Raw genomic sequence first — 12,142 nt, 5'->3', positions numbered from 1 at the left:
AAAAAAAAAAAAAAAAAAGCTCTTAGCCACTGGTACTCTTATCTCCTAGCAGAACAGAAGATACCCATCACACTTTCTGAAGCGCTACCTCTTTCCTTCCAACACTGACACTAGTTCCCTAGATGCACACTTGATAAAAAGACCAGGGGGGGGGGGGAAGGCTTTCCTTTGGCTACACTGAGAAAATTACAAAATGTCTGAAAGAGTCTTCTGCCAAGTAAGTGAAAGTGAAAGTGGAGAAATGTGGAGAAAATAAGAGTCTCATGGCCAACACTCTGTTCCCAAGCAGTCAACGATTTCACAAAAAGAAGCACTGTTTTCTAACAACCACAAGGCTTTCCCCTCAGTAGGCTCAACTCAGCAGGCTGTGCAGCTTCACTCCTGCAGGCAGTCAAGAAGAGCTGGACATGGACCTCACATACAGACTTTTTGATGGACTGCGCAGGTTTCTGCCTCACCTGACTTGACAGCAACAAAACCAGGACGATTTGGGTGCCTAGGCACTGGGGAAAAAAAGGACTGTTCAACATCTGGTTCCAACTGAGGACATGCAGTACCACAGGCAGACACAAGAGGGAGAAAGAGTACAAACTTATGAAACAAGTAATAGTTTAAGGTTGGGAAATTACACAAAAGAGCTACAACGTAACACATTTCAGTGAAAAATTGAAGGGGGATCCAGAGAATCTTTGGGCAGGGTATATGGTGAACTTCTCTCCTGTACAAACAAGGCTGAAATGACTCAAAGAGGACGCTGCTTTGTGGAAATTACAAAATGGAAAAATTCTTCTGAAGAATGGAAGATCCAAAGGAAGAAAATAAAGAGAAACATCATTAAGCTAAAAGAAACAGAGTTCAATAAATTATCTGACCAACAATCCAAAATAATCATTTTAATTAAATTCAATGTACTCCAATAATCAACTATACAAAAATAATGAAGCAAACAAAAAATAGCCATACTACTCTGGAGATGAAGAATACAATAACTGAATTGAAAAATTCACAAAAGGAAATCTCCACAACTGTCTAAAGCAGAATAAAGATTCTGCAAACTTGGCCAGACACTGACTACCGGCAAGTCTGAGGCCTCCTACCTGGGTTTCAGAGCTTGGGGGTGAGCATGTGTGTAAGCTCAATGGATAAAAGGGCTTTCCACCAAGCCTGACAACCCAAGTTCAATCACTGGGACCCACATGGTAGGTAGACTAGAACTGACTCCTGAAAATTGTCCTCTTGACCTACACACACACATGTACACACAGAGAAAGAGAAAGAGAAAGAGAGAGAGAGAGAGAGAGAGAGAGAGAGAGAGAGAGAGAGAGAGGCACTAGCACACATGTCCACAGAAAATTAATTTAACAAAATGTAATTTTAAATTTTAATATTAATAACTGAGTCAGGGAGTATAAAAGGGTATGAAAAGGGGTTGAACATAAAAGAGCCTATCAATAAAAACAATATAAACAGAGTAACAGTGCACATCTTTAATCCATTACTCATGAGGCTGAGAAAGGACTGTGAGGTCAAAGCCAAGACAGAAAGGGGAAAGGGGAAAGGGGAAAGGGGAAAGGGGAAAGGGGAAAGGGGAAAGGGCAAAGGGCAAAGGGAGAAGAGAAGAGAAGAGAAGAGAAGAGAAGAGAAGAGAAGAGAAGAGAAGAGAAGAGAAGAGAAGAGGAGAAGAGAAGAGAAGAGAAGAGATATAGCCATCGAAGACTGAAGACTTCTAGAAAGAAACAGAGAGCCTTAGAGCATATTTCTAAAAGTAGCAGCTAAAACTTACTAGGTATGAAAAAGAAAATGGACAAAGTAAAGAAATTAAAAATAGCTAAACATGGTGCTCTAAGCCTAGAGCCCCAGATTTTAGGAGAGTGAGGTAACCCTAGGCTTTAGAGAGTTTAAGGGCAGCCTAGACTACATAAGCAAAACCACCTCAAAGCACCGTAACGAGTCTGAGCCCAAGGAGACATCAAGACACATCATTATCAAGCTGCCGAAGGTCTTTAAGCAGCAAGGGAAAAGTCACCATACAAGAGAATACTACCTGCAGATTTCTTAGCCAAAACATTACAAGCCAGGGGGAACCTTTATCATACTATAATGGGTGGCTTAAATCACTTCTACCAACAGAATGTTTTAGAAATAAGAAAAGCTTGAAACAAAACATTCAAACAGTTTTAGATCTACTTTCCACAGCAGTTAACTAGTTTATCTCTGCAGAACAGGTTTATTTGTGGAAACAGCATGTAAGACTACTCAAATGGCAGAGGACTTCACCATGGGGTCTTCATGGAAGCCTAACTTCGGGAGCCCAAGCTTGGATTGCAGCCAAAATGGTAAAATAGACTGAGCCTTGGCATTTTGTGGGCAGGGCCTATGATTCTTGCATGCCCAAGCATGCACACCAAACTCAAGAGTTATGAGAGCTAGTTTACAGAACTTGTGATTGAGACCCTTTGGCTTATCCTCCTTGGGTTTCACCAATTCAAGATAAGCTGGGCTACACAGTAAGGTCTGGCCACAGTTAAGATTCTGCCTCGAGGGAAAAAAAGAAAGAAGAAAATAAAAAACGATTAAGGCTTTAGCTCCATTATAAATGCCCTATACCAAGAACCTGGTTCAATTAACTAAATGAACTGATTTAATGAATATGTACATAAATACTATGACACATTTGGCCTCATCCAGAACCTCCACGCTTTCAACCCCTTTGCTGATTCAAGTAAGGGTAATGACCTGCTTCCTATGGGCACTGAGGATTATTTTCATATACAAATTCAACAGAGAAATGGCAGGAAGACCCTGATCCAAAGCCTCAGGGATGATTTAAGAAATTTTGCCTGCAATGGTACTTTAATTGTGCATCCAGAATATGGAGAAGTAATTCAGCTGAAGGGATGATTTTCTCAAGAACACATGCCAGCTCCTGACAGAGACTGGACAATCCGCTGAAGGTTCCCAAGTTTTAAGTGCTTGTGACTCTCTGAAGCTCAAGTGAGAATTTCCTAGCTATGAGTAGATTCTCCCTTCTGTTCCTTTTCACAAGTTTAAAAACCTCACAGCTTGTATATGCAACCATTTAGGGTCCACTTTTAGCTTAGACTAGTGTAACTCCTTCATGCAATAATAAACAGAAAAGAGCCAAAAAACCTTTTCCCCTAGCCTTTTGAAATTGTATCTATTCTCTACTATATTCTGAAGAGCCTGAAAATTGCAGAAAACCTCCAGCATAGGGAATACCAAAGTAGAAACCACTGAAACATGATTTTCAAGTAAATACTATGAAAAATGATTGGTGACTATATGAACCAGCCCACATAGAATTTACTGTTCTCTCAAGTAAAACAGAATATTGACCTAAAAATAATACAATAACAATATGAGCAATATTTAAGAGGTATATAACAAAAGAGGCAATGCATGGCTACAGAGCTGTACAAAATCAATCACAAATGACAAGAAGAGACTGTATACAATTTGAGAATCTTTTAAAAATGATTATTTTCCCCCCTTTAAGTGTGAAATGGGAGAGAATTTGGAGTATTTAAAAAAAAAGAGAGATTCTGAGCTGAGGATACAGCTTACTTGTACAGCACTTGCCCATGAAGCTCTGGGTTCAATACCTAGTATAGACAACACAAGTGCGTGCACACACACATAATGTTCTAAAAGTTTTCACAAATACCTTACCCAAGTTGGATCTTTTGATCACAGAGAAGAAAACCTGTGGAATTAAGTTCCCAGTGTTTAAATGACTGCACAGTGTCTATTATTTCATGGTGATATTTACAAAACTGAATCTTAATGTAGTTTCTTAAGACAAAGTTTAGTATAAGTTAAATCCAAATCTGTTTAAAGAAAATATTCAGGTTGGCAAGACAGCTCCTCAGGCAAAGCTGCCTGCTGCCAAGTGTGATGACTGCAGTTCAATCACCTAAACTCATATTATAAAAGGATACAACCAACTCTTCAAGTTGTCCTCTGACTAGATACAAACCATGGTATGCACACAGCACTTACACACACACACACCACAAAATAAGTAAATGTAATTTCTAAAAAGATAAAATTAAAAGAATCCATATGGACGAAATATTCAAGTTCTCTTACCTTGAATATACCAACCCAATCTTTGGAGTGTGGATGGATATATGGAGTTAAGGTATAATGACACTCCAAGTGTGCATTAGGAAGGTAACTTTTAGCCACATTTTGAAAGATGACATGGGCAAAATTGGAAGTCTGCAATGGGACTTCTTGAAAGGATGTCATTGTGAATCTGAAAAGAGTAATTCATACACGTTAAACACTGTCAACTAAGAATAAACTTATACTTTCAAAAACCATATAACTTTTAGGATGGGGATACGACTTAGTCAAGCCCTTGTTCCTCATATATGAGGCCCTAGGTTCAATGCCCAGTACCATATACACACAAACACAATTCTAATTCTAAATATTTATATGCCTTAAACACGAGAAATATTCCTTTAAAATATGACCAAATATAAAAATATAGAAACTATAGCTAGTATGACTCAGGAAGATACATTTGAGTTTAAAAAAAAAAAAGTAAGCTCCGTCTCAAAACAAAACTCAACTAAATGCAATGCAGCTCTCCAGGAAAGCTAAGCCCTCTATTCTAACCAAAAGCAAGCCAGGAGTTGTCTAATGGAGGCTCCGCCATTATAAACATGATGACTTCTCCTTAGCAATAGACACTAATAAAAAAAAGAAAGAAAAATAAATAAATAAGGACAGTTGAATATATGTATGTTATCAATTGCTGCTGAATTAACTCTTTCTTTCCGTATGGAAGCCCTGAACACCATGTTTATGTTCAAGTTCCTCCCTAACTCCCATATCTCTCCCCAGATTCTAGAGTTTGGATTACCATAGTGAACCTGATGCTAACATGTTGTTTACATTTTCAGACTATATTGTAATACCCTGAACCACCACTTCTCAATCCTGGTTTCAAATCAGAATTATTAAGGGCCTTTATAAGAAAACAATTATGATGATTCTGTGCACATGCACATATAAACACACTCTCCTAACCCAGTCTCTAAAAATTCCCTTAATCTTGTACGTAGCTGAATAGAAAGACAGTTATTTAACTCTGAACCCAGGCTCTGCCAGCCTTCCTGGGATTTAAGCATGTAAATTTCCTCAGACAGTTCATCATACTTGTTCCTCTACCTGTATTGATGTTATACTTTCCTTCTAGGTTTAATATTATCTTAAAAAAAAAAAACAAAAACCTTTCTTACCTACAAGTATTCATTTACTTTACCTATATACTTGCTTTTTGTTTGTTTGTTTGTTTGTTTTTCAAGACAGGGTTTCTCTGTGTAGCCCTGGCTGTCCTGGAACTCACTTTGTAGACCAGGCTGGCCTCNAACTCAGAAATCCACCTGCCTCTGCCTCCCGAGTGCTGGGATTAAAGGCATGCGCCACCATGCCCGGATCATACTTGCTTATTAAAAATAAGTAAACATTAACTGAATACATATACACAAGTTACACCTTATAGACTGAGAAGGTTATATTTAGGAAAAATAAATATATATAATATGCATATATGCATGTATCAACAATTAATGAATAAAGAGGTCATAGATTTGAAAGAGAACAAGAAGGATGGTATAGAGTAGGGTTTGGAGGAAAAAAAAACAAAAAGGAGAAATGGTATAATAGTCTCATAATCTCAAAACATAAAAGTAATAAATAAATAGTGGGTATTAAAAACAAGAAGGACCAGGTATAAAGGTATTTGCCCTGCAAACCCGGCAATCCAAGTTCAATCCCTAGAATCCATGTGGAAACTGCAAAGAGAAAACCACCTCCTAAAGTTGTCCTCTGATCTCCTCAAGTGGCCAGTGGAACCTGAACCCATATCCACATAAACAATAAAAATGTTTAAGTTTTTAAAGTATAGCATTAATGAGATATATAATGTTGAAAATATACCATAGATCCAGTAAATGCTCACCTATTTAGCATACAAATACAAGATGAAAGACAAAGATAGACCACAAAAAGTGCAAGACTCAAATGGTTCTGTTTTGTTTGTCTGCTTTATTTTAGTTGTTTATTTAAGACTGGGTCCTGCTTTGCAGCCCTGGCTCAGCCTCTTTTGTGCTGAAAATAGAAGCCTGGGCCACCAGCCCAGCATCAAATGGTTTTCTAATCTGATTCACTTTTGATAAAAAAGGAAAAACAATGATGGAATTTACTCAAAGAAGCAACTACAGAGCACATCATAGACTCAATACAATCATTAAGTATACAGCACGCACAAAAGTAACAGCCTATAGCACTTGCTTCTAAGTCATTACAGAGGATCCCTGTAACAATGAAGGAAACCAGGACAAAAAATTTGCTAACTAATCTAATTTACTTCACAACTCAATGAAGTTTCTACTTAGAAATCACAGCGGTAGATGCTGCTCATTTGAAGAATTATTAAAAAGTTTATTAACTAGGCATAATGCTGCAGGCCTATAACCAGTACTCTGGAAGCTGAAGCAGGATTGCCTCAAGACTAGCCATGATTTCATAGTGAGACTAAGAAAATCTAAAGACTAAGAAATAAATGTGATAACCCAGCTAGGCAGGTGATAAAAAAACTATAATCCTACATTTAAGTAGACTGAAACAGGAAGGTAGTTCAAGGCCAGTCTGGGCTACACAGAGACCCTACCTTAAAAGAAAATGAGGGAGAAACCAACCAACCAGGAGAGAACATGCTTGCTGCAGGACCACTGACGGGATGAGTTCTCCTTGGAAACTTATCCAGGGAGATGAAAACTGCAGTGGGATGGATGCATGTCACTTGAAAGAACAGACAATTGTAAAAGAAGTCAATCCAGAAGCTAGAAGGGAGGCTCACACTTTGAAATACCATCCAATTCAAGATTTAACAACAAAAATATATATATGCTTTATATATGCATGATGTTCATGTCACAAAAGTAAGAATCTGTGGTTAAACCAAGCATTGTGGCCCACAATTATAATCCTAGTACTTAAGAAACAAAAGACTCTGTCTGGAGTCAATGCTCAAGCTACACAGAAATTTGAAGGCTGAGCCTAGGCTATGAGGCTTTCACCCTCACCCTCCACCAAAAACAAACAAACAAGGAGACTGGAGAGACAGACAGCTTGCTGGGTAAAAGTACCTGCTTTTGCAACCATCAAGACCTGAGTTCTTATTCCCAGGCACTTACCTATAAGCACCAAATCTTTGGGAACAAAAACAAGCAGATCCTAGGGATTCACTAGCCAGATAGTCGAGCTAAATCAGTAAACTTCAGGTTCAATAAGAGATTATCTTCAAAATAAGTAAATGTGGAGAGCCAGAGAAATACTTAACATCAACCTCTGGCTTACATACACACACACACACACACACAAAATTTTGGTTTGTTGTTTTGTTTTTGTTTTTTTACTTTTATGAAAATATAGCTTTTAATTTTAAAAAGTTAAAGGAAGAATCACAATTTGAATCATCAGTTTTAAGTTTGAAAAAAAAAATTCTGACTCCCACATAGTAATTCTGCTTCACTCTTCCCAAAGATAATACACTGAAATGATGGGAAAGCTACTAAAAACATTGGCTTTCACTGAGAATCCGGGTCAAATAAACCTTTCACAGGGGTTGCCTAAGATCATTCAACACCACAGACATTATAATTCATAACAGTAGCAAAAGTGGAGTTATGAAATAGCAACAATAATAATTTTATGACGGAGGGTCACAACAACACGAGGAACTGTAGTTAAGAGTCTCAGCTTAGGAAGATTGAGAACCACTGATCTGACATCTTTGCACTAAAACCCAATTTTATTATTTCTACAATTCACTAATATCCAAATCAAGATGACTAAGGAGATAGTAGGCATTAGCTAAGCAAATGTCCAAAACTAAGAAGGAAAAAAAGCACTCTTTCCATGCCATCTTTACTTACACTTAGGCTTTTACTAGCCCCAAATGGAGCAGCCTCTTGTGGTAGTATTTCTTCCAGTGGCTCCATATGAAACTAAATGACTTTTTCAATTTTAAGTATTTCACCCATCCTACCAATCAAGTTTCAAAAAATCTGGGTGATAAATTACATTATGTTTTTAAAATCTCCATCAGTGGGGCTGGTGAGATGGCTCAGTGGGTAAGAGCACCCGACTGTTCTTCCGAAGGTCCAGAGTTCAAATCCCAGCAACCACATGGTGGCTCATAACCATCTGTAACAGGATCTGATGCCCTCTTCTAGAGTGTGTGAAGACAGCTACAGTGTACTTACATATAATAAATAAATAAATCTTAAAAAAAAAAACTCCATCAGTTAGCTACAAAACATAGGTAAAAAGGCTTAATTTCTAGCATTCACTTTAGAAACTCCAGAAGAAAAAACAATGTGTTTGGAGGAAAGGAGGGGGTAATGAAAAAACAGCAAAAATCTTAATTTCATTGCTCCTGTTTCCTTTGTGTGCAATCAGAAATTTCAAAAATAAAGTCAATAAAAGCAAATAAAAAACCAAGCTAGTAACAAAAACCCTGTGTCTAACTTACTTCAATAGAAAACACTGCATGAACACTTTGTGTCCTTGCAAAGTACCATAATTAAGATAATGGTTGACAGCCAATGGTTTTAAAAATCTTCAATTACAAAAATAGGGGCCTATTTCTAGCACTTGGGAAATAGAGGCGGGCAGATCCCTGTGAGTTTGAGGTGGCCTGATCTACACAGTAAGTTCCAAAGCAGACAAGGCTACGTATAGAGCAAGACCCTCCCTCCAAAAACACAGAGTGTGTGTGTGTGTGTGTGTGTGTGTGTGTGTGTGTAAAATGTCTCCAAACTTAAATCCTAAATGACAGAAACATGTGAAGGAGAATAAAAATAGCCTGATATTCAACAAGTTCCCTTATTTACTCTTCAGTCTTCTGCATAGTTTATACAATACTGTACCCTCAAAAAGATATTATCAGCTGGGCGTGGTGGCGCACGCCTTTAATCCCAGCGCTCAGGAGGCAGAGGCAGGCAGATTTCTGAGTTCAAGGCCAGCCTGATCTACAAAGTGAGTTCCAGGACAGCCAGGGCTACACGGAGAAACCCTGTCTCGAAAAACAAACAAACAAAAAGATATTATCAGCCAACTTTCAGGAGACAGAAACAAAGACTTGTTAATCTGCACTCCTGAAGCCATCTCTACCTCCACCAGTCTCAGTAGCTGGGTATTCCTATCTTCTCCCCAGCTGTTGTTTTCTCTTTTGAGGAAGTCTTGCTGTTAAATCAGACCTAATTTAACTTACTTTTTGTATTTTTTTAATAAGTCCATTTGTAAAATGCTATGTTCTTGGCCCACAAGTATTAGAAGATAGACATTTGTAATTTCTATTAAGGCTTATTTAGAACAATGTAAACTTTAGAGCTACAAGTGCATAAAGCCCAAAGTTTACATACTAACAACCATTCCAAAAAAAAAAAAAATACACCAACAAACTTCACAGGTGAAGCAGGACTTGGTTGAAAACACCTTAATATCAGCACTCAGAAGGCAGGTAGATGCCAGCCTGGTTTACATGCAGAGCTCCAGGACAGCCAGGGCTACAACATAGTGAGACCCAGCCACTAAATAAGTAAAAATAAAATTTACAGGTAAGGTAATTCTTCCAAGGAAATATAAATATATAGTTAGAACTGCATATAAAAACTTAGCATCCGGCTGGCGAGATGGTTCAGCAGGTTAAGTGCATTGACTGTTCTTCTGAAGGTCCTGAGTTCAAATCCCAGCAGCCACATGGTGGCTCACAACCACCTGTAATAAGATCTGATGCTCTCTTCTGGTGTGTCTGAAGACAGCTACAGTGTACTTATTTATAATAATAAATAAATCTTTGGGCCGGAACGAGCAGAGGTCCTAAATTCAATACCCAACAACCACAGGAAGGCTCACAAACATCTGTACAGCTACAGTGTGTGTGTACGTATGTGTGTGTGTGTGTGTGTGTGTGAAATCTTAAAAAAAAAAAAAACAAAACAAAACAACTTAGCATCCTAGGAGATGGAGAGCTGACTCAATAATTAAGCGCACTTATTGCTCTTACAGAGTACCTAAGTTGGGTTCACAGCACCTACATGGTGGTTCACAACCATCTATCACTCTAGTTCCAGGGGAATCTGACATTCTCTTGACTTAAGTCAGAACATAATCAGGCATACATGTGGTACACATGCATAAATGCAGGCAAAACACTTATACACATAAGTCTAAATATTTTTTTAAAAAACCAGCATCCTTTAAAAGTTAACAATTTATAATACCAAGATGTTATTTTTGTCCTAGAAAAGGTACTCAATGGTTACATTTCACATACATGACTGTGATTCTAAGAACAAATGGTATGCAGCTAATGTAATAACTTGAAAACAAGTAATACAACTGTATTTGAAACTTAACAAATAACAAGGATGAGGGGGAGGTGGTTAACCAGTCATTCCTAGCATAGTCAAATATATTCTTGCAGAAATCTAAGATAAGTTCAGGATGTTTGCCTATAAGCCTAACATTCGAAAGGGACATACAGAGATCCAATTTACCCCTGAGAAGAATAGAATGGAGGCGAGTCCTTGGCCTCCTCTTCTCCACACCTAGAGAGTAACTTAGAGATCACTAGCCCACTCAATCAGTCCACTTTTAAGGAATGTTATTCAAATAATCATTTTCGAATGTATTGGGATTGAACACTAAAATTTTAATTATATGTGTTCATGTCCTAATCATGAATTTTTACCACTTGGCAGCAAGCAGCGATGAAAATACTTAGCATCAAAATGTCTAACATACCAACATAATGATAAAGCTGAAAATCTATCATAGTCAAACGCCACAATGTTTTTCCAACAAAAACTTTCAGGAACAAATTTTACTTCATATTTCTCAACCGGGAAATACAAGCGTCCGCCCCAGCAACGTTCTAACAGTACGGTTTTCGGGCGATGAGCGCCAGCCTGAACACGTCTTGCACCTTCCGACCCGTCCAAAACACGAGGGAGAGTCAGCAGTGGGGTGGAGCGAGGGAGGCGGAGCCGTGAAATCAAGTCCAGACGACCACAGAGCGAAGCGATCCTCCCCACGGTTTCTTAAAGGCTTCTCCGGGCACCAGGGGGGGAGGGCTGCTTTCCAAACAGCAAGACTCAACTAATCTCTCAGCCCGGGTGAAGCCGGAGATCAGGCCAAGCCAGGTAAACAGCCGAACCGGGCGACACAGGGAGTCCCCGCCTCTTCCTCCAGCGGAGACTCAAACCAAAACAACCCAACGAGTCCCTGGCGGAGTCCTCCCCAGCTCGCCGCGGCCTAGCGCGCCCGCCACCCGTCCCTGGCGTGTTAGACACCCGGGCCAGCCGCGGCCTAGCACGCCCACTCCCGCCACGCTTTCCCCTCTACGGTCCCCGCTGCCCAAAACACGTCACAATCGCGGCCCGGGGGGGGGAAGCTTGTCCTTGGGAAGGAGAGCTTCGTCACCACGGAGACCGTTCCCAACACTCGCTCGGCCCGGGTTCCAGGGCCGAGACGGGGCGCGAGCGCCGGTTACCTCGAAAGCACGCGGCCCGCCCGCAAGCCTTACCGGTCAGGGCTTCGGCCCCGCACGCTACGCCGCGCTCCGGACCTCCGCGGCCACCACCGCTGCCTCCCAGCGCAGACCGGCTACACCTTCTCTAAGCGGAGAGCCGGTGGCGCGTCACTTCCGCCCCCAGGGAGGCTCGCTTCCGCCTCTGCTCCTGCGCATGCTCCGCGGTGACACGCCCCACTCGCTAGCTGTGAAGAGTCCTTAAAGGATTTCCCTGACAGCTTTTTTCCTCTGTGGCTTTTGGTCAGTGATGTAGTCACCTCAAAACACAGTCCGTTTGAAACAAATTAACTGACTTACCAGCGAGATGGGAAGGATCGCCCAGAGGCCAGGTGACCTGGGTCTTAAATATCAGTCTAAGCTAATACATCTGTTTCAATAAAGAAGCCCCAAGAACTGGCCTAGCTATCACGAACCATCATATCCCCGTGTTGCTATGAAACTAATGACATATACCGTCTCACCAGCGAAGAAAGTGTAACAGGTGAAACAATAAAACAATAATATACA

The 12,142-nt window shown here is 40.0% G+C and overlaps 1 protein-coding gene across 1 annotated transcript in view; it reads right to left on the bottom strand.

Annotated features, from left to right (window-relative positions):
- The window catches only part of Tax1bp1 (Tax1 binding protein 1), a 52,677-nt gene extending 40,921 nt beyond the window's left edge, over positions 1-11,756 (bottom strand). The window contains exons 1-2 of the mRNA XM_021190114.1: positions 11,630-11,756; positions 4,111-4,279 (exon numbers count right to left, since the gene is read on the bottom strand). Of these exons, the coding sequence (XP_021045773.1) occupies positions 4,111-4,272 (162 nt within the window). The 5' untranslated portion in view covers positions 4,273-4,279; positions 11,630-11,756. The remainder of the gene's footprint in view (positions 1-4,110; positions 4,280-11,629) is intronic.
- Between the last annotated feature and the right edge of the window lie 386 nt (positions 11,757-12,142).

The sequence above is a fragment of the Mus pahari genome, chromosome 2 (assembly GCF_900095145.1).
Source record: "Mus pahari chromosome 2, PAHARI_EIJ_v1.1, whole genome shotgun sequence".
NCBI lineage: Eukaryota > Metazoa > Chordata > Mammalia > Rodentia > Muridae > Mus > Mus pahari.
Note: the sequence above shows the minus strand (reverse complement) of the source record. Positions and strands in the feature narration are given on the sequence as shown.